Source organism: Pan troglodytes, chromosome 16 (assembly GCF_028858775.2).
Source record: "Pan troglodytes isolate AG18354 chromosome 16, NHGRI_mPanTro3-v2.0_pri, whole genome shotgun sequence".
In the NCBI taxonomy this organism is placed as follows: Eukaryota; Metazoa; Chordata; class Mammalia; order Primates; family Hominidae; genus Pan; species Pan troglodytes.
In genome coordinates this window covers 73,733,021-73,752,062 of record NC_072414.2, presented here as the reverse complement: position 1 = coordinate 73,752,062, position 19,042 = coordinate 73,733,021, and the positions used below count along the sequence as shown (strand labels likewise).

The 19,042-nt window shown below is 44.5% G+C and overlaps 1 protein-coding gene across 2 annotated transcripts; it reads right to left on the bottom strand.

The window, feature by feature from the left end:
• Positions 1-1,131: 1,131 nt before the first annotated feature.
• Positions 1,132-16,395, bottom strand: LOC107968396 (uncharacterized). Of its 2 annotated transcripts, none has more exons than XM_016927285.3 (3): positions 15,775-16,074; positions 12,539-12,694; positions 1,132-3,042 (listed from the first exon to the last, which is right to left on the bottom strand). In XM_016927285.3, exons 1-3 carry the CDS (start codon positions 15,997-15,999, stop codon positions 2,812-2,814), a joined length of 612 nt encoding a protein of 203 aa, XP_016782774.1. In that variant the 5' UTR covers positions 16,000-16,074; the 3' UTR covers positions 1,132-2,811. The 2 variants fall into 2 exon arrangements, 1 of the variants encoding a protein (XP_016782774.1); XR_010151465.1 differs by lacking the exon at positions 1,132-3,042 and adding an exon at positions 9,496-11,199 and having other exon boundaries at positions 15,775-16,395.
• Positions 16,396-19,042: the final 2,647 nt, after the last annotated feature.

Sequence of the window (19,042 nt, the reverse complement as noted above, 5' to 3'; positions counted from 1 at the left end):
GATACTCTTTGTGCCTCAATTTCCTCCCCTGTGAAATAGGGATCATTATCATACTTAACTCATGTAGTTTTTTGGGGAGGACTAAATTAGTTAATATATGTGAAACATTTAGAGTGGCACATGGCATGTAATTTGAGCTACAGAAGTGTTAGCTTTTATTACTATTGTTGTTGTTTTTACATCTACAAGAAGGAAAGCATCATTAAATCTATCAGAAGCAAGGTACAGATTCTCCATGTGGTTCCTTAGGTGACGATGAAGAGATTATACACAGATTATCTTCAGGAATAGAAGTTGATGATAAGATAGAGAAAATTTCCTCACCAGGAGTCTGTGGGCTGCCTCTGTTTGTTCAGGAGTATGACTGATAACTTTAGGTTGTAAAGGGTGTGACCCAAGGGTCAATAACTTTAAGTCTCAAAATGCCGTTGCTAGCTACCTTTTATGTTTGCTGGGTCTTTCACCTGTGGGGACTATCAAGCCTTTGAGCCTTTATGGGTTTGGATGTATAAGTCTTGGGCAGAGCTAAGTCGTCTTGGATATGAAAGCATGAGGAATTTGAGGTTCTGATAATAGTCAGGTGTCAGCAAGTTGGTGTTTGATGGTAGGCTGAGGTGAAAGACAGATATCAAAGTAATCACCACTAAACACAGACAGTGATAAGGCCAAGAAAGGATGTGACAGAACACTTAATGTGGAATTCTGAGTGGCTTGGAGCAGGACTCAGGACGTTGGTTCCTTCCTCTGTCCTTCCCAAGAGCTCTTCAGGTGAACTGCAAAATTCATGGAGAGGTAAATATTGGTCTTAAAGAGCAATCAAAGACATGCAAATGAAAAGAATCACAAACAGTACTATACTATTAAAACAGTAAAAATAATGGCATCATTATGATAAAATAATTTCTCCAGTATTGCTCATGTCAGGCTTATCTTGCAATCCTTTGGGTAAATAATTGACAATCTATATTAAGGTTATAAAGCATGTATATCCTTGAATGTTAATCCTTCTTCTGGGAATTTACCCCAAGGAAATAGTTTAGAAGAAAAAAATTCTCAGTTATGGAAGATGTTAAATGTTGATTGCAGAATTAACTTTAATACGAAATAAAGGAACAGACCAAATCTTGGAAAAATGGTCACATAAAGAATTTTATAACCACTCTATGGAGACCTAGCTGGTTATTACAATGCTAATTTTTAAAGCAAAATAGAAAATTCTTATGATATAAAATTGACTATGAAAAAACAGGACAAACAATTATATTTACAGATGGTCCCTGAATTACAGTGGTTCAACTTTATAATTTTTTGACTTTAGGATGGCGTGAAAGTGATACTCCTTCAGTAGAAATATATTACACTTATTTCATGACAATGGGCAGTGGCAGCAAGCTGTAGCTCCCAGATAGCTATGCAATTTTCATTTATGATATTTTTCAACTTATGAGTGTTCATCACAGTACAACCCATTGAAAGTTGAGGAGTGTCTATATACCTTAATAAGCATGTAAGCTATGCTTGCATGTAGACAGGGATTAGATAAGAATACAAATAAATGAAGCAAGCTGATGTGCTGAAGGGTGAAATCGTGTCTCTGAATACTTCAATTTTTCAAATCCTTTATTCTTGTTAAAGTACCATAGATATTCTATTTCCTTTCTCGGCAAGGAGATGGGAAAAGGTAGGAGGCCCAGGCACGGTGGGGCTCTTGGCTAGGAGTGAGATTAGGCAAAATTCCTGGAGGTGGAATGAGAGGCATCTGGGATCTGCAGGGTGGGTCAGGCTGGTTGCAAGGAGAGGGTAACTCTGCAGGGCAAGTTTAGGAATCTAGACAAGATGGAGCACAACAGATAAGATTCTCAAAGGAAGAGAAATGGCTGGGGTCTTTTGAGGGCACTCATCTTTGGGGAGAGAACCAAGCAGGACAAAAAGTCAGAGAGGACTCCACGGTGGTAAGTTCTGCGATTATCCCATATTGGCTTTTCAGGAGGCTGGTAACCTGTTTAGCGGCTTTATCAAGGTGGAAGTTGAATTCCCCTAATAACCCTTTTGTTTGAGTCCTTCCCAGCTGTATAGATACTAGAGTTGCCCATGACATTGCTAAGAGCCAGGAATCCCTGTACCATATACTCTGATTCCTAGTTCTGGGCTGCTAGAGTAGATCACCAGAAAAAGTGGATGGTACATTGTCCATGCAAAGGGCGAGGTATAAATGTGGGGACTATTTGGCAGAGGCAACTGGAGTCAAAAGTTACTGGGCTGATGATGTCTATGATACAGCAAGAGTATTTGGGAAAAGGCACAAAAGGATATAAGAGGAGCAAAGGGATGCAGGGGCTCATATCTTTTCTGATTCTTGTTCACATGTCCAGAGGAGAGCAGTTGCCATGTTGCCTAAATAACGTGACCCTTACTTCCTTCCCTCTTTCCATCTCTTATCTGGGGTAGTGCTTGCCTTTAGAGCAGTGGTTCTCAATTAGGAGTAATTTATCCCCCAGGGACATTTGGCAATCTCTGGAGACATTTTTTGGTTGTCACAAGCAGAAGGGGGTGCCATAGGCATTATCTAGTGGGTAGAGGCCAGGGATGCTGCTAAACATCCTACTATGCATAGGACAGGACTGCACAACAAAGAATTATTCAGCCCGGAATGTCAATAGTGCCCAGGTTGAGAAACCTTGCTTTAGATCCAGACTTCTTACTGGAATGCTCTACACCATGGCCAAGAGGAAATAAAGATAACGATGATGATGATGATGATGATGATGGTGGTGGTGGTGGTGGTGTCCCATACTTATAAAGCATTCACAATTATTTATGCACTTTTGCATACATTAATTCATCAGCTCCTTTCAATCCATTGAGGTGGGTAGGAATTATGATTCGTATTACTCCTTTTTTTGAAGTAAGGAAGTCTGAGTTGGGAGAGGGCAGTAATGTGTCCAAGGTCACACAGCTAGCATTAGGCAGAGATGAGGATAGAAGCATTTGTGTCTCATGACTTCTAACTGTATGCTTTCTCCCACTGCACTCTGTTGAACTCTGTGGACAGAAAAAGAGAGAAAGGCTAAATGATGCTCTTAGACTCTGAATCTGTCCAGGGCTTTACAATTAGTGGTGGAGCCAGAATTCCTCATTCCCAAACTAACAGAAACAAACACACCTAAGAAAGAATGAAAGGGTATGTGGTATTATAACTGAGGCCATTGTGGTGTTGAGAATTTAGCTGTGTATCTAATTCTTCCAGGCATTTTAGATCAAGTAGAAATCCATGTGCAAAGGGCAACACTCATTAACTTTTTATCTCCAGGAGTAGATACTCCACTGTAACTATTGATAGCTGAAAGTTTTATAGATCTTCCGCTGGGGCTAAGTATGAAGTAAGTGTAAACTTGTTTGGTATTTTCATTATTTGCCAAACAAAAAAAAAAAGCCCCAGAAAATAAAAAGCCTCAATTGCATCCCAAGCATGTAGGGTGGAACTGATATTCACTAGTTTTCATGAAGCCCCGCATCCCCAACCAATGTTACCCCCAAGACACCAAGTATGACACCAGCAGCCCCCTTAACCGAGGACAATGTTGTCCCTTTCTTTAAGAGTATCACAGACAAAGGTTGGAAACCCAATTGATTAATTATTCGCTGGAATATAAAGTTGGTATTGTAAAATTTGCAGCTATAAAATAATCAAGAATGGCACTTAAATGGCTGCCCAAATGGCCAAGTTAAACCGTCCGACATTATAGAGATAGAGCGTAGAGGAATCTGAGTGAGAAGTGAGAGGCAGAGCCAGGGGAGGGCTGGCTCAGTGACACTGTTAGAGAATGACCTGTGGCCCCCTGGGTGAGTAACGTTCCTCTGAGCACCGTAAATTTGTGTATTCAATCGGGGTTGGGTTGTGCTATGAGTAACAGATATTTTAATGGGAACACTTTCACCTGGAAGACATCAAAATGCTGCTTCTTGTATTACTGTGAATGGGTACTACACTTCCATAAAAGGTGAGGTCCAGGATGGGAGAAAGCTCTGGGGCTCCACCCACGTCAGGAACACCTAGAAGTAGACTCAAAGGCTGCTGGGAACACCCTTGAGGTTTGTTCTGTTTGCTTCGCTTGGTTCCATCAGAACTACTTGGCCCACATGGCCAGAAACTCCTGCACCTCACGTCTCAGAACTTTGCCACCAGAGAGGGGCTGATTCTTCTTAACCAGATCCACTGAGAAAAACCCAAGGGGTAGACCCTAATTAATCACATGAGTCCCATGCCCTAGCACTAGGTACTAGGATAAGCTGTTCTCTCCGGAAGTTTGGAACAAAAAACCAAACTTATAGCAGTTACTGTTCCAAGTACTCATATTTACTCACTGAATCCTCGTCACAGCATTATGAGGTACCCCATGAGATCGTCACTCTTACAATCAGCTCTATTCTAGGGATGAGAAAACTGAGGCACAGAGAGATAAAGGGACTTGTTCAAAAGCACATAGCTAGTAAATTGTGGAGCTGAGATTAGGGAGGTTAAGCCCCACTGGAGGCAAAGTTCTGAGATGTGAGATGCAGGAGACTCTGACTGTGTGGGCCAAGTGGTTCTGAGAGAACAAAGCCATCCCACATTACAGAGAGATAACACAGAGAAATCTGAGTGAGAAGTGGAAGGCGGGGCCTGGGGAGGGCTGGCTCAGTGACACTGTTAGGGAATGACCTATGGTGCCCTGGGTGAGTAGGGCTCCTCTGAGCACTGTGGATGAGGGTACTCCATCATGGTTGGGTCATGCTATGAGTAACATATCTTAATAGGGCCATTTTCACCTGGACAAAATCCAGACAATTTTGATCCAAAGTTGTGCTTTTTACCACAATTCCACACCACCTCTCACTGTATGTTAGAGGCGGGAGAAAGAAAGGCTGCCCCCAAAAAGGGGGATATTGTTCCCAGAAGAAAGGAGGAGTAGGTGAGCAGAGAAAGCAAGGGAGATCCACTACTTATTCCTCAGTCTTATTATCTGTAGAACGGGGATGGCATGGACTCCATGTCCTTGCGGTGCAGGTGAAATGAGCAAAGACGCAGGAGAGGCAGAGTGTCTGAGGGCAGCACCCACCAAAACCCATACATACATCCTTATCCAAGCACACTCCACCTTGCACCAGCATCAGCACCTCACACTGAGTGGTTACTGCATGGTCAGTGTTTGTTTTCGTTTTACTCTCTCTGAGTGTTTGAAGTGTCCCTTTGAAAACTCTAGGAGCCTGCGCTAAAGGGAAAGGAGAGAGGGCTGTGTCCACGCAAAACAGGGGAAACCATGTTCTTCGGGGGCCCATTTGAAGATGGCAGCAGGAATGGGGGAGCAGAGACCCCTAGGGAGGAGATGAGATGCAGGAGGGGCATTTGGGCCTTGGGGCTGGTTCACTGCTCCTACGTAAAAGCCCACCTTTGAACGCTGCCATCTTGGGGGCCCTGTGTTTTGTCGTAATGAGGAAGCTGGGAGCCCTCAGAAGGGCGTAAAGAATTTCTCGTGGCTCTATGACTTAAACTGCCTCAGTGCTTGCCTTGCACTGAAGCAGGCCCCAAGGTCAGATGTGAATAGGTTTGTTTGAAGGTGAACAAGTGAAAGTGAAAAAGTAAAAGCCTGGGGTTAGGCCACACCTCAGCTCCCAGCTTCTGGGGAGAAGGGAGATTTGAACAGCTTGGAGCCCACAGGCATCCTGGAAGAACTCCCATGGCTTTCTTGATAATTGACACAGTGTGCAACTTCTGCTTATTCAGGCCCAGAGGCCTGGGAGGGTAGGAGTAGAGAGTAGGGTAAGGGTGGTGGATGGAAGGAAACTTAGTGGGAAGCAGGTGTATTACCGGTGGAGGGTGTCCAGGTTCTTGGCATCTTGAACAAAGAATTGGACAAAATGCACATTCAAAGCAAGGAAAGAATGAAGTAACAAAAGCAGAGATTTATTGACAATGAAAGTACACTTCACTGGGTGGGATCCGCGGGAGTACATGGGCTCAAGAGCCTGGCTACACAATTTTCTGGGGTTTAAATACCCTCCAGAGGCTTCCCATTGGTTACCTGGTGTACACTCTATCTATGTAAATGAAGTATTGGGCTGCAATCAGAAGCTGAAATGAAGTTGCAAAGGTTACACCCTATGCAAGCTCTGACTGGTTGCAGAAAGCAACCAATCAGAGGTAGTTTCAATTTTCCATCTTCCATGCAGAAGCGGGTGGGGGCTTTTGTTAGTTAGGTGTGGAAAGTTGGAGTTTTCCTTTTGATTTAGTTCTAGTGTAGCAGGAGAAGCCGCAGACAAAACCCCTCAGACACCGAGTCAAAAAAGGAAGGGCTTTATTCGGCTGGGAGCTTCAGCAAGACTCATGTCTCCAACAACCGAGCTCCCCGAGTGAGCAATTCCTGCCCCTTTCAAGGGCTCACAACTCTAAGGGGGTCCGTGTGAAAGGGTTGTGATCGATTGAGCAAGCAGGGGGTACATGACTGGGGGCTGCATGCACCGGTAATTAGAATGAACAGAACAGGACAGAGCTTTTCACAGTGCTTTTCTATACAATGTCTGGAATCTATAGATAACATAACCGATGAGGTCAGGGGTCGATCATTTAACTACCAGGCCCAGGGTGTAGTGCCGGGCTGTCTGCTTGTGGATTTCATTTTTTGCCTTTTAGTTTTTACTTCTTCTTTCTTTGGAGGCAGAAACTGGGCATAAGACAATATGAGGGGTGGTTTCCTCCCTTCCTAGGAAGTCAGAGTGAATCAGCCTTAGGTTCCCTGCCTCCAGACCCTATTCTCTTGCCTCAGGTGGACTTCTGGAGCAGGGCCGCTGAAGCTCCGATTAGGCCTCTGCTTCCTCTTCCCGGTGGTTTTTTCTCTTTCTGACCTGTAGGTCCATCCTGACTTTGTCCTTTCTGGGCTTGCCATCCACAGCACATTTGTAAAGAGGAGTAAGAGTTTTAAGTAGAGTTCTACAGCCATGGCTGCTTACTGTAAGCAAAGCTGATTTATAGACTGCTTCCAAAACCCATATATCCATCCTTATCCAAGCACACTCAACCTTGCACCAACATCAGACTGCATTTCTGTGCAGACTTCACCCTACACAGGAGGCTCCAGACCCTGCATACGGGAGGGATGAAAGGTATTTTTGATTCAAGTTGTGGAAAGGAAGAAGGGAGAGAAGTTTATCATTCCTGCCAGAATTCTGTGTAAGATCAAATTCCTGCTTTAAAAAAAAAAAGAGTGGGACTCACTCCAGCTAAACAATAAATCATGAAATGGCCATGTTAATTGCTGTTGAAAAGGAGGCACTAAAATTCACTTTGATGGGAAGTTATTCTTGTTTATATTTCCTTTCTGTAGATCAAAGGGAACCACCAGCCTTAGCCTCTCCTGACATTTGCATGTCTTAAGCATTGTTCTTTTCATACAAGAAGACTCAGCATCAGATATCCATTTCCTCAGGCTATTTTAGGTAGGAATTAAAGAGATATTATGGGAATTGGCTTTTTTTACATTTTTAAGTGTGTCATGAGTGATTGAAGGAAAGCACTTCCTTTGTTCACGTATTCCAAACAGCCGGGTGAAGGCTCATAATTACTGTGGAGGAAGCTGGGAAGATGGCAACTCACCTAATCCCTGATTACATTAAACGATGCCACCCTCCTCTACTTACAAGCTTAAGTACACTGGCCTTCGCTGCCAGGTTCAGGTAAGAAAGAGTGCGGCTCTACCCACGGAGAAGCAAGGCTTTGATTTGTGATAGGCTTTCCTTGATGTAGTCTTGCTGACTATAAACATCAATTAAGCAGCTACTGTGTGATAGGAACTGCGTGAGGTATAGGGAGAGTGAAGATGAATTAGCCTCCATCCCTTCCCTCAAGGAATTCACGGTCTTGAGTCCCAAATAACTAGCCGATTAATTACAATGCAGCTTTACAGATGCTTAATCATATTTGTGCAAAGTTCTAGAGGAGCATGGATTCTGCTTTGAAGATCAGAGAAGCTGTGTCTTGAAGGCTGAGTACATGTTCTAAGATCAAAGAAATGGAGAGGGGACTCAGGAATGGCTGAGAGGGCTCATGAGGCAAGAGGTCTGAGACGGTGAAGGACATTTGGGGGAACAGAGAGCGGTTATATGGCCATGGCCATGGGTAAGGCACATTGGGCAGGGGTAGGGGAGGCAGCTGGTGGGTTTAGCATATAGGAAGGGGAGGAAAGAAAGGATTCTAAAGCCCTAGCAAGTCCTGTCAAGGGGTTAGGTTCCTTTTTTTTTTTTTTAATAAGAGTAGGGACCTATCCAAGTTATCTGAGAAGGGGAATGCTTGAAGTACATGATATGGTGCGTTTTTAAAAAAATAGTCACGGTATTAGTACAGAGATCAGCTTGGAAATCAGTGGGACTATTTAGAGGCAATAGTCCAGATATTGAGTTGAGAGAACTTCCAAATAATAACAGAACCAAGAATGGAGATGAACAATCTGATTCTAGAAATATCTTGAAGTTGTTTGGGAGAAGCAGAGGTTTGTTAGTGATAAAATAAAAACCTCAGCCTAATTACATTTAAAGGGGTTTAATTGAGCAATGAACGATTCTCAAGTCAGGGAGCCCCCAGAATCACAGTAGATTCACAGAGACTCCAAGGGTGCCTCATGGTCAGAAAAAATTTATAGAAAAAAAAAAGGTAAAGTGACATGCAGGAATTGGAAGTGAGGAACAGAACACAGTTTGAACACTCAGCAGTCTATGAGCAGTCTATGAAGTATGGCCGCTGGGATTGGCCAACACTCAGCTATTGTTATGGGTGCATACTATTAAGTTAGGTTTTTGATTTTGTCTGACTATTAAGCCTGGCTACAGTTCATCCACAAGGACTCAAATATAGAAGTACAGAGTCCTTCTCAGGCCATATTTAGTTTGCTTTAACATTGGAAAACCTGAGTTTAATAATTAGGTTTACCACTTACTGGCTGATTGATAGTGGGTAAGACAATCTCTCTAAGATTATGTTTTCTTGAGCTCTCAAATATGGATAATAATAATAATACTCATTTCATACATTGAGGATTGTGTGGGGGCCATGAGAAGACACTGCATAAATCAACAAGTATAGGGTGCTTTAAAGGCCGAGGATCATTGCTGTTTTTGTGCCCAGGACTTACCAGCTCCTCTAGTCAGTGACTGAACTGGGCAGGGATATTAAGGCAGGCCCATTAACAGGACACTCAGAATTCCTTTAACATCTGACTTCGGCTTCCAGACTCTCCACAGGTCTTGGTGAGCCTCTTTTAGACTCTCTGGTGCACGGGACTATTCCATCCAACCTTCTCTTCCTCTCCCCTTCACTGAGGGAGACTTGGGTCGTGTTCTCCCCACCTTATCTAGCCCCCGGTCCCATTTTCTTTCACAGGTGGCTTTCCAAAAAAAAATCCTTGCACATTAATTGTTTCAGCATCTGCCTCTAAAAGGACCCAGACACAACCTAGACTGAGATAGTGATTTGTAAACCTTAAGCTTTATTTATAGTGATCCAAATATCCATCCACATATCCATGTACCCAAATATCCATGAATAGATAAACAAAATATATCCATAACGTGGAATATTATTGAGCCCTAGACACAGAATGAAGTACTGACACATGCTGTAACATGGATGAACCTTGAAAACACGAGAAGGTCTTTTGAAATCAGCCCAAAGGACCACATCTTGTACCATTCCATTTATATGAAATATTCAGAATAGGCAAATCCATAGAGAAAGAAACAAGATTACTGATTGCCAGGGGCTGGGGGTTAGGCAGGGCGGTGGAAATAGGGAATGACTCTTTATGGGTATAAAGTTTACTTTTTGGGACTGGAAGTTTATTGGAGTGTTCATTTTAGTTCCGGACCTGCACAGTGGTGATGGTTGTGCAACACTGTACGTGTACTTTACTCACCAATGTGTACACGTTAAGATGGTTAAAAGAGTAAATTTTATGTTCATGTATGTTACTACAATAAAAAAACTTTATGAGGGTACTAGGCATATTATTATTACAAATACAGTTCTTTACCAGCTACGCATGCTCCCCTCTCAGTTGTTCCTCAATCCTCTCTTACCTCCTTTCTTTTCCCCACTGATCCACAGAAACTCTTTTGCTAAATCGCCAAATCCACCAGACAATCCTCAGTACTTATCTTACCTAAGTTCTCCGCTGCCTTTGACACTGTTAACTCCTCCCTGTTTCTTGAAATCCTCTCTTCTCTTGTTTTCTCTGTGGCACCCTTTGCTCCTGTGTTCCTCCTTTTTCTATGCATCCTTAGGGGTTCCCGGGGGTTTTGTTCATGGTCCTCTTCTTTCTCAATCTGTTTTCGAGAAACTTGCAAAAGTACAACTCAGCCTAACATGCCTGTCCAAGTTCCAGACCTGAAGAGCTCCAGCCTCCTCGTGGATCCCTTTATCTCAACATGTCTGGAACAGAACTCATGTGGGTCTCTTTCTGGGCTTCTTATCTCAGTAAATTTCACCACCAAATATCCAGTTCTGAAGCAAGAAACACTGGGCTTCACTTTTGATTCCTCCCTCCCTCTCAATGCCCAAATCTCATGGGTCTAAAGTCCCATCAATGTTATCACTTGCATATTTTTGAAATCCACACCATTGCAACACATTTCCAAAGAAGATTACTGATTGCCAGGGGCTGGGGGCTAGGCGGGGCAGGGGAAATAGGGAAATGCTTCCATTTTCATTCTCACCAATGCTGCCCTGGACCACCGCAAAGCCTTCTGACTGGTCTTCATGCTCTCCTCACCTCCTCTTTCTAAAGCATCCTGCTTAAGATTGCTAAAATAATTTGTCTAAATGGAAATTTGACTGTATTACTCCCTAGCTTAAAATACTTTGGGGGTTCCACATTGTCTCCTCCATAGCATGGCCATAAAGTCCTGCAAGAATCATATGCTTTGGCCTTTGTCCTCCTCCAGTGTGTCATTCCTTGCAGGTGACCCCTTCTGGTCCAGTGGATCTCCATCCTGGTGTGTCTCAACCTGTGGATGATGCTTGAGCCTTCCTCTCAGAGATTCTGGTCTGGAAAGGGCCCTAAACGTTGTTGTTGTTGTTTTAAGTTCCCAGAGCTGCTAATATGCCTCCAGGGGTAGGCACAACTGTGAACCTAGCCCTACATGTGAAGGGTTTGCAAGTGCCAGGTCCCGAACCTATTGAGTAGAAGGAACCAAAGTAAGCAGCATTGCCTCCGTTATTTCCCACCCTCTTATGATATTTTAAGGAAAGGGTTTTTCACTCAGCTATGCAGCAAATATTCCTGGAAACCTTGCCTGGGTCATAAGGAAATGAGGGCTCTTGTATTGCCTAGCTCCCTTCCTTTTGCCTGCTAGAGAGGAGATAGGGTAGAGGCTTTCACTGCGTAAGTTGAGCAGATAGTTGTATGCTCCTTATGAGCAATTGGGTGAGGTTGGGAGCGGGTGGAAGATGACCATCAAGAATGGTCTGTCTCCCTTCCATTGCTTGAATTCCTATCTACCTGATGGTTTGCTACAGCTGCAGTCACAGTAACAAAGACCACAAACTGAGTGGCTTCAACAACAAACACTTAGTGTCTTACAGGTCTGGAGGCTGGAAGCCTGAGATCAAGGGCTGATTCCTTCTGAGGGCTGTGAGAAAGAATCTGTTCTCTGTGTCTTTCCTAGTTTCTGGTGGTTTGCTGGCACAGTCTTGGTGTTCCTGAGCTTCTAGATGCATGACCACGATCTCTGCCTTTGTGTTCACAAGGTGTTTTCCCTGTGTGTGTTGGTATCCAAATTCCCCCTTTTTAAAAGGATACCAATCTTACTGGATTGGGGCCCAACCTATTCCAGTATGGCCTCATCTTAACTAATTCCATTTGCAATGCTCTGATTTCCAGGTACTGGAAATTAAGACTTCAACATAGGAATTCTGGGGGGAAACAGTTCAGCTCATAACCCTAACAACAGAGTGGCAGGCCAGAGACTTGCCAGACTGATACCTAAAAAGGGCAGCTACACATTCAAAACTGGGAGTGAGTCATCCCTCTTCTCTTGTCTGTCCAAAACAATTCAAACCCAAGAGGAGAAACGAGAAAGAGACCACCTTTTCAGATAAACCCCAAATCCCTAACCCCATACATTCTGAAGTCATCTTAATTTCCTTTTAATCCCCCAAATCCTGTTGACATCTCAGATCCCAGTTGCTAATTAGCCATGCTTCTATTCAATGTGTTATATGCCTAGTTATTGGGCAGATGCATACTCTCATTTGATAATAACTAGCTAAACCCAAAATGCCTTTTATGGATGTGATATTTCATCATTCAAATCTGATTAATAAGACCAGCTCGAAGAAATTGCGGGAACTGATGTTTTAGTGAAGGGTTAAAAAGAAAATAACATTTGGAATAGTGACACTGAAATTAAATGACATTAAGAACAAATATCTAAGTTTCTCTCTCCACACCGTGGTAGCCAGCCCCTCTTTCTTTTCTCTCATTTTCATGGGGTATGAAGAACTTTTACTTACATCATCCTGGTGCAGCGTTTTTCCCCCTTGAACTATTGACATTTCAGGCTGAATGACTGTCGTGGAGTCTGTCCTGTGCATTGGAGGATGTTTAGCAGCATCCTGGCCTCCACCCACTAGATGCCAAGAGCGTCTCCAGACATTGCCAAATGTTTCCTGGAGGGTAAAATCACCACTGTCTTAGAATATACAAAAGCAACTTTGTCACTCTAAATACTATGCAGATGTGTGGAATTATCTCATTTATTACTTCCAATAGCCGAGTGGTTTGTGTAGATGGGAAGATGGGGAGAGTTGTTTAAATGACCTGCTTCAGATCCCACTGCAGATCTGTCTTAGTCCTATGCTCATGAGATTACACTGCAATCACCACAAGCTTCTATTCTAAAGGGTTTTAATCATTCTTTCAGATAGGAAAGGGTGTTGTCCCCAATTCACCACCAGAGGACGTCTCTGAGAGTTAGCCGTGATATTCCTGGGCTTGATAGGACATGGAGCCCATGCTAGCTTTTCATCTAAATGCTGCTAGCACTGCTCACATATTTGCATACAGTTCTTATAGGACAATGCAGCCATGCGCTTGCTTGCAGAGGAGACGTGTAGATCTTTCCTAATGTTTATTTTGGGTTAAGTTCTCTTTGCAGGGGTATCCATAACTACTGAGAATTAGATCCTTATGTTTAAATGGCATAAAATGCAATGTGTGAATGAGGTATCTCCCCGCCCTCCAAAAACAAAAAAAAAATACATAGCTTTTCATGGTCACAAGGGCTAATCTGATTCTGGCTGCCACTGTGGAAGGCTTAGTTAATCTAATTAAATGAAGCTAGTGCCTCCTGATTTCCTAGTCCTGCTCTCCCTTCTCCATCAAGGAATGGCTTTAATGGCCCAACAAAGGGCTCAGCCTGGTGCACCATGAATTTGAGATAATGTCCCGCACTGGGTTAACTGAACTCTCCTGCCAGCAGAGCTGATGCCATCTGCCCATTTATTGACAGCCTTGTCAGCAAAAATCTGGAGTCTGAGGGTTGGCAGGCAGCCAACTTGCTTTCCACTGTCTCTCCAGTGTCTCCGTAACAGATGTTGTGCCTCATGCCTGGAGCTGCTGTTGGCAAATCGCTGCATGCTCATGTTATTTATCAGGGCGTGGAGGGAGGGCAGGAAGGGATACATGTTTTCCAGGAAGGAATTTGTATTCCTTTCCAGGTTCTTGGTTTGCAGATTAAAAAAAAAAAAAAAAAAAAAAAGCATTTGAAACTGACTTTTTAAAATGTGAAATAATCAGCTTATTGTTCAATACTGAAAAAAAAAAAAATCTTCCAAACCATGTAACTATTTCAGGTGCCAAATCACAAGTGACGGAGGTTATGTGGACTTGAATGTTTGCCACAATTCCTTCCCCTTAGGAGCTCCCTGGCCTTGGAGGATGCCTTTTAATTATATTGTCATACAAAAGAAACTGAATTGGGAGCATTTTTTTTTTTTTTTTGCAAATAATACCTCACTCGTAGTGAGTTCTTACCCCTAATCAATGGAAGTTAATCAGAGTGTTCATTGAATGAATAAAGAGTGAACTGTGATTCAGGGAAGGCACAATGTGTATGTCCTTGATACAGGAAAATTTTCTGGCAGTACCTTCATTTGTAAAGGAGGAAACAGGAAATAAGCGAGAATTTTAAAGAAATGAATTTCAGCCTCTATATGGAGCTTCGTACACAGGTCCCGACCAGCCATTCTACATTGAAGATCTCTATTTGGAAATTCTTGTCAAAGCAGTTTTATGAAAGGATTTTTTTTCCCCTTAGGTGTAAGGCACTCAACCATTGGTTCACGTAGGCTCTGTGTTTGTCCATTCAGCCATAACAAAGGGAATCTTGGATCAGGACAGAAAAATAGCACAGAGGGAATTATGCCACACTGACCCCCAGAAAGGGGAATTATTTACCTGGAGAGTGGGGAGAAGACAGGTGGTACTGGTGGGAGGTTTGGGGCGGGGGAGGGGGGTGGAATTTGCAGCTTCCTGAGCCAGGGAGCAGCACATTTAAGGTGTTTCCCTGCCGACTACTCCTCTTTATGCACATCGAAAAGGCAAAACTCCTGAGAGGGAATCAGAGAATTTGTCGGTGAAAAAGTCCAGAAGGACCTCTCAGCATAGGCAACAGAGTCTGTCCAAAGCTATCCAAGAAATGGTTTGGCACCTGGGAAGCACCAGAAGCCTCCTACCACTCCCGGATGTCCAGAGGCGAGCAGGTCAAGCAGCAAAACTGTGCAAGCTGCTCTCTTGCGGGTGGTGCTCTCTTGTGTTGCTCGAAGACAAATGTCACTGTCTTTTAATGAGCTGGTCTCAAGCATAAATAAGACAATAAAAGCCTGATGCAAATGAGTGCAAACCACTATGGTTGCAAGCCCCCAAACTCACTGGAGAACGCATAATTTACATTTTCAGTTCTAGTATTGATGCAGTAGTACTATGGATCGCCACTTCTGGCATTTGTATTGTGCTTTGTAGTTTAAACGTTTCTTTCACACATTTTCTTACCCATTGGAAGGCTTTCTTCCTGGCTGGTGTCCAGGCTACACTGTCCATTCTGGTACTTCGGGTTAAGACAGTGGCATGGGTCTGTGCCCTCATGCTAATAAGACCTAGGAGCATGCCAGCTGCTGGATGTGAGTGACGCTGTGACAGAAGACTGAAATGTATGTCGGTGCTTGTGATCTGGGGGAGATGAGGTTCTGAGAGGTGCGCTGAGGAGTAGTCAGAGATGGCAGGAAATTGCAGGTGGGGTACCCCTTTTACTTGACAAATAAGGACTTGGGCTCCGGGCCAAAGTGGCTGCAGGACAATGTGCCCTGTGCCTAAACCCAAACTGGGGCCCCTAGGACGCCTGAGGTTTAGGCCACGGGGATATGAACAGAAGGCGATCATTAACTCTAATGGTAACAGCAGCACTGCGGAGGGTGAGGGCACTGCTGTTTTTGCAGAACAAGGGGTTGGGCATCTTGGTCAGGCAAGGAGGCACACGGCCCCCGCTCACACCCTTTTAGTCTGCTTCCCAGACATCCACGGGGTTCAAATAAGTGGTGAAATCTACGAGGGCACACTTGCTGCTGGTGGTAGAGTGAGCAGACTCTGGCGGGGCTATGGTAGCTTCCTCTGGCCAGCCCATCATGAGCTTTGGAAAAGGGCTTCCAGGATGACAGGCGATGCAGCGTCCAGACCTGGGCCTTCTCCTTACCTTTCCCTCCCGGGAAGCTGAGCAGTGTGGTTTCTGCTGCCTCCACCAACTGGAGCCTCTGCTTCCGCCTCTGCCTCCATTCCTGAGTTCCCGGCAGCTGGTAGGACGCCCATTTCTCTCTCTGCACTGGCGCAGGCTGCGAGGACCGAGATAAAGGCCATTTGGAGCCTGTAAGCATAACGGAGCCAAGGACAGGGGCTGCCATTTTATCAATGCCCCCTCCATGCCAGGCAGCCTCCCCTCCCGGGAGCTTTGCCCGGCACTGCCAGCGCAAGATGCTCAGAGGCCGGCTGGCTCAGGGATGTTCAATTGTGCAAAGCTGCCTGTCCTCCACCTGGTGCAGAAGATGCCGCCTGCACCCAGCCAAGGCAGCCTTCTTCTCCACTCTACCTCGGCCGGCTCTTTCGGACCTCGGCGTTTCTAGCTGACGCAGGGAGCCGTTGCTAAGAGGCTGCTTGGCTGGAAAAGAATGGCGAGCAGGTGTGGGGGTCGCAGCATGCTCTCCTGGCCCTGGCTGCTGGCAAGCTAAGAACTGCAGGCGCGGAGTTACCAGCAGTTCGTTCTTTGTTCAGCACCCCCAGCCAAGCTAGGCTGCAGCAGCTCATTTTTCTGCGCCTTAATACCTGCTCTGAGAAGCAGGAGTCGCCTGGCAGGCAGCCAACGCCCCTACTTCTCCTCCCTTTCCTCTCCTGCTTCCTCTGCCTTTGCAGGAAGGGTCTGGGGCCGTGACAGCACTTTATTGCTGGAGGAAGGGACACCTCTGCCTGTGGGTGCAGAACCCACACTTCATTCTTGTTGTTGAGTTGCCAGCTAGTTCCCTGCAAGGGACATTGTCCCACGTGTATGCCAAACCCACAATCTCTGGGGACCTGGCATTTAAAGCTAATGAATGAAACAGGCTGGGCACGGTGGCTCAGGCCTGTAATCTCAGCACTTTGTGAGGCCAAGGTGGGCGGATCACTTGAGGTCAGGAGTTTGAGACCAGCCTGGCCAACATGGTGAAACTCCGTCTCTACTAAAAATACAAAGAAAAAATTGGCTGGTGTGGTGGCACACGCCTGTGATTCCAGCTACTCGGGAGGCTGAGGCAGGAGAATTGCTTGAATCTGGGAGGTGGAGGTTGCAGTGAGCTGAGATTGTGCCATTGCACCCCAGCCTCGGTGACAGAGTAAGACTCCATCTCAAAAACAAAACAAACAACCCCCCCCCCCCCCGCAAAACAAACAAACAAAAAACACTGAGTGAAATAGTCCAAGTGCAAGACAATTTGGAGCCATGGGGACTGCAATGACCGTCTCATTGGAAGATGGATGGAAAGGGACATGACAGCTCGGACCCCATGGGCTTAGTGTTGTCTATCTTCCAAATTGTCAAGAAAAGCCAGCCATTCTAATTTTTCTATACAATTAAAAAATTTACATATTGACAACAAATTCCATTTTTTAAAGCATTATGTTGGTGAAGGAAACCACCTCTGCAAGGTATGTGGGGCCCAAGGGCTGTCAGTGTGTAATTTCCATCCTACATTTGTGAGTATACAGTCATAAACCCCATTTTTCATCTGTCTGGGTTCATCCCAGCTGGGTGTAGTGACTCTCTTCTGTGAATTCCTTTTCAAAAGTTCTGAGTTCATTTGGGAGTTCCATTTTAGTTTGTGTTCTTGGTGGTGGTGGTGGTGATGGGCTGGGGTGAGGGATACTGAGGTCTCCCAACAGAGCAATAACCAGAGGGAACTGAGTTGTTAATACAGAAATTTTTCTAGGTCCAGCATTGCTAGGATCCAACATTTGATCTAAGCGTATTAGTGTTCTATGCTTTGTAACAAATTAGCACCACTTGGAGGCTTAGTTCGACCCAAATTTATTGTTGCACAGTTTCTGTGGGTCAGGATTATGGCATAGGTGAGCCTGGTCTTGTACTCAGGGTCTTAGCAGGTCCTGACCAGGGCCATGCTCTTTTCTGAGGCTAGAGGGGCTCTTTCAAGCTCATGCTGGTTGTTGGCAGAATTCAGTTCCTTGTGGCTTCAGGACTGATGTCTTCAGCTCCTCAGAGAAGGCCCGCTGTCTTCTGCCATGTGGTCCTGTCAGCAGCAGGGAAGGGTGTTTCTACAAGGCCAATAGAGGATCACTCTTGTTTTGAATCTCTCACTTCTTTTACAGGCCCACCTGATTAGCTCAGACCCACCCAACATAACCTCCCTTTTGAGTAACTCATTAGGAACCTTAGTTACATCTGAAAAAAAATCCTTCACCTTTTCCATATAACATAACCTAACCATAAGAGTGAAATTCATCATATTCACAGTCCCACCCACATTCAAGGGTAGAAGCTTACAAAGTGTGTGTACACTGTGGGTGGGAATCTTGGGGAGTGTGTGCCAGAATTCTGCCTACCACTCTAAGAAAAACTCCTTTTGTTGCTGATTTTTAGTTAACCGTTAAATGAGGCTATGCTAGGTGATTTCTTATGTCAACTTTTTAGATCTAAAATGCTACAAAATTAATCTCAAATGCTACACATTGATCTCAAAGGGTAGCTTGTATTGTAAGAACTATTATAGTTTCCACTGGAAGGCCACAAAGATGAGATAGGGCCATCAGGTTAAATCTGGAACAAAGCTGATGTTTCATTCAATAATTTACATTTTTTTTAGTTTCTGGACAGATGATGTATTAGGCTGTTCTCACATTGCTATAAAGAAATATCCAAGATTGAGTAGTTTATAAAGAAAATAGGTTTAATTGACTCATGGTTTTGCAGACTGTACAGGAAACATAGCGGCATCTGCTTCCTGGGAGGCCTCAGGAAACTTAAATCATGGCAGAATGCCAAGAGGAAGCAGGGATCTCACATGGCAAAAGCAGGAGCAAGAGAGAGAAGAGAAAGGCACCACACACTTTTAGACCACCAGATCTTGTGGGAACTCACTCACTATCATGAGAACACCATTCATGAGAAATCCACCCCCATGATCCAATCAGATCCCACCAGGCTCCACCTGCTGCAACATTGGGGATTACATTTCAACATGAGATTTGGGTAGGGATGGATCCAACAATCAGAGGGAGTTTAAGCAACATGACAAGTTCACAGATATCCAGGCATTAGAACATACTCCTTTGTTGTATGGACCCATATCATTAAACTTTGGTTTTTCACTAACAGAGATTAGGCTAGATCATACGCTTAACTGCTTCTGGGGCAGTGCTGGTTTATTGCAGGGAAAGCTTCAGGAGAATGCTGGAATGCTGTCCTAAAAGTTGAGGTT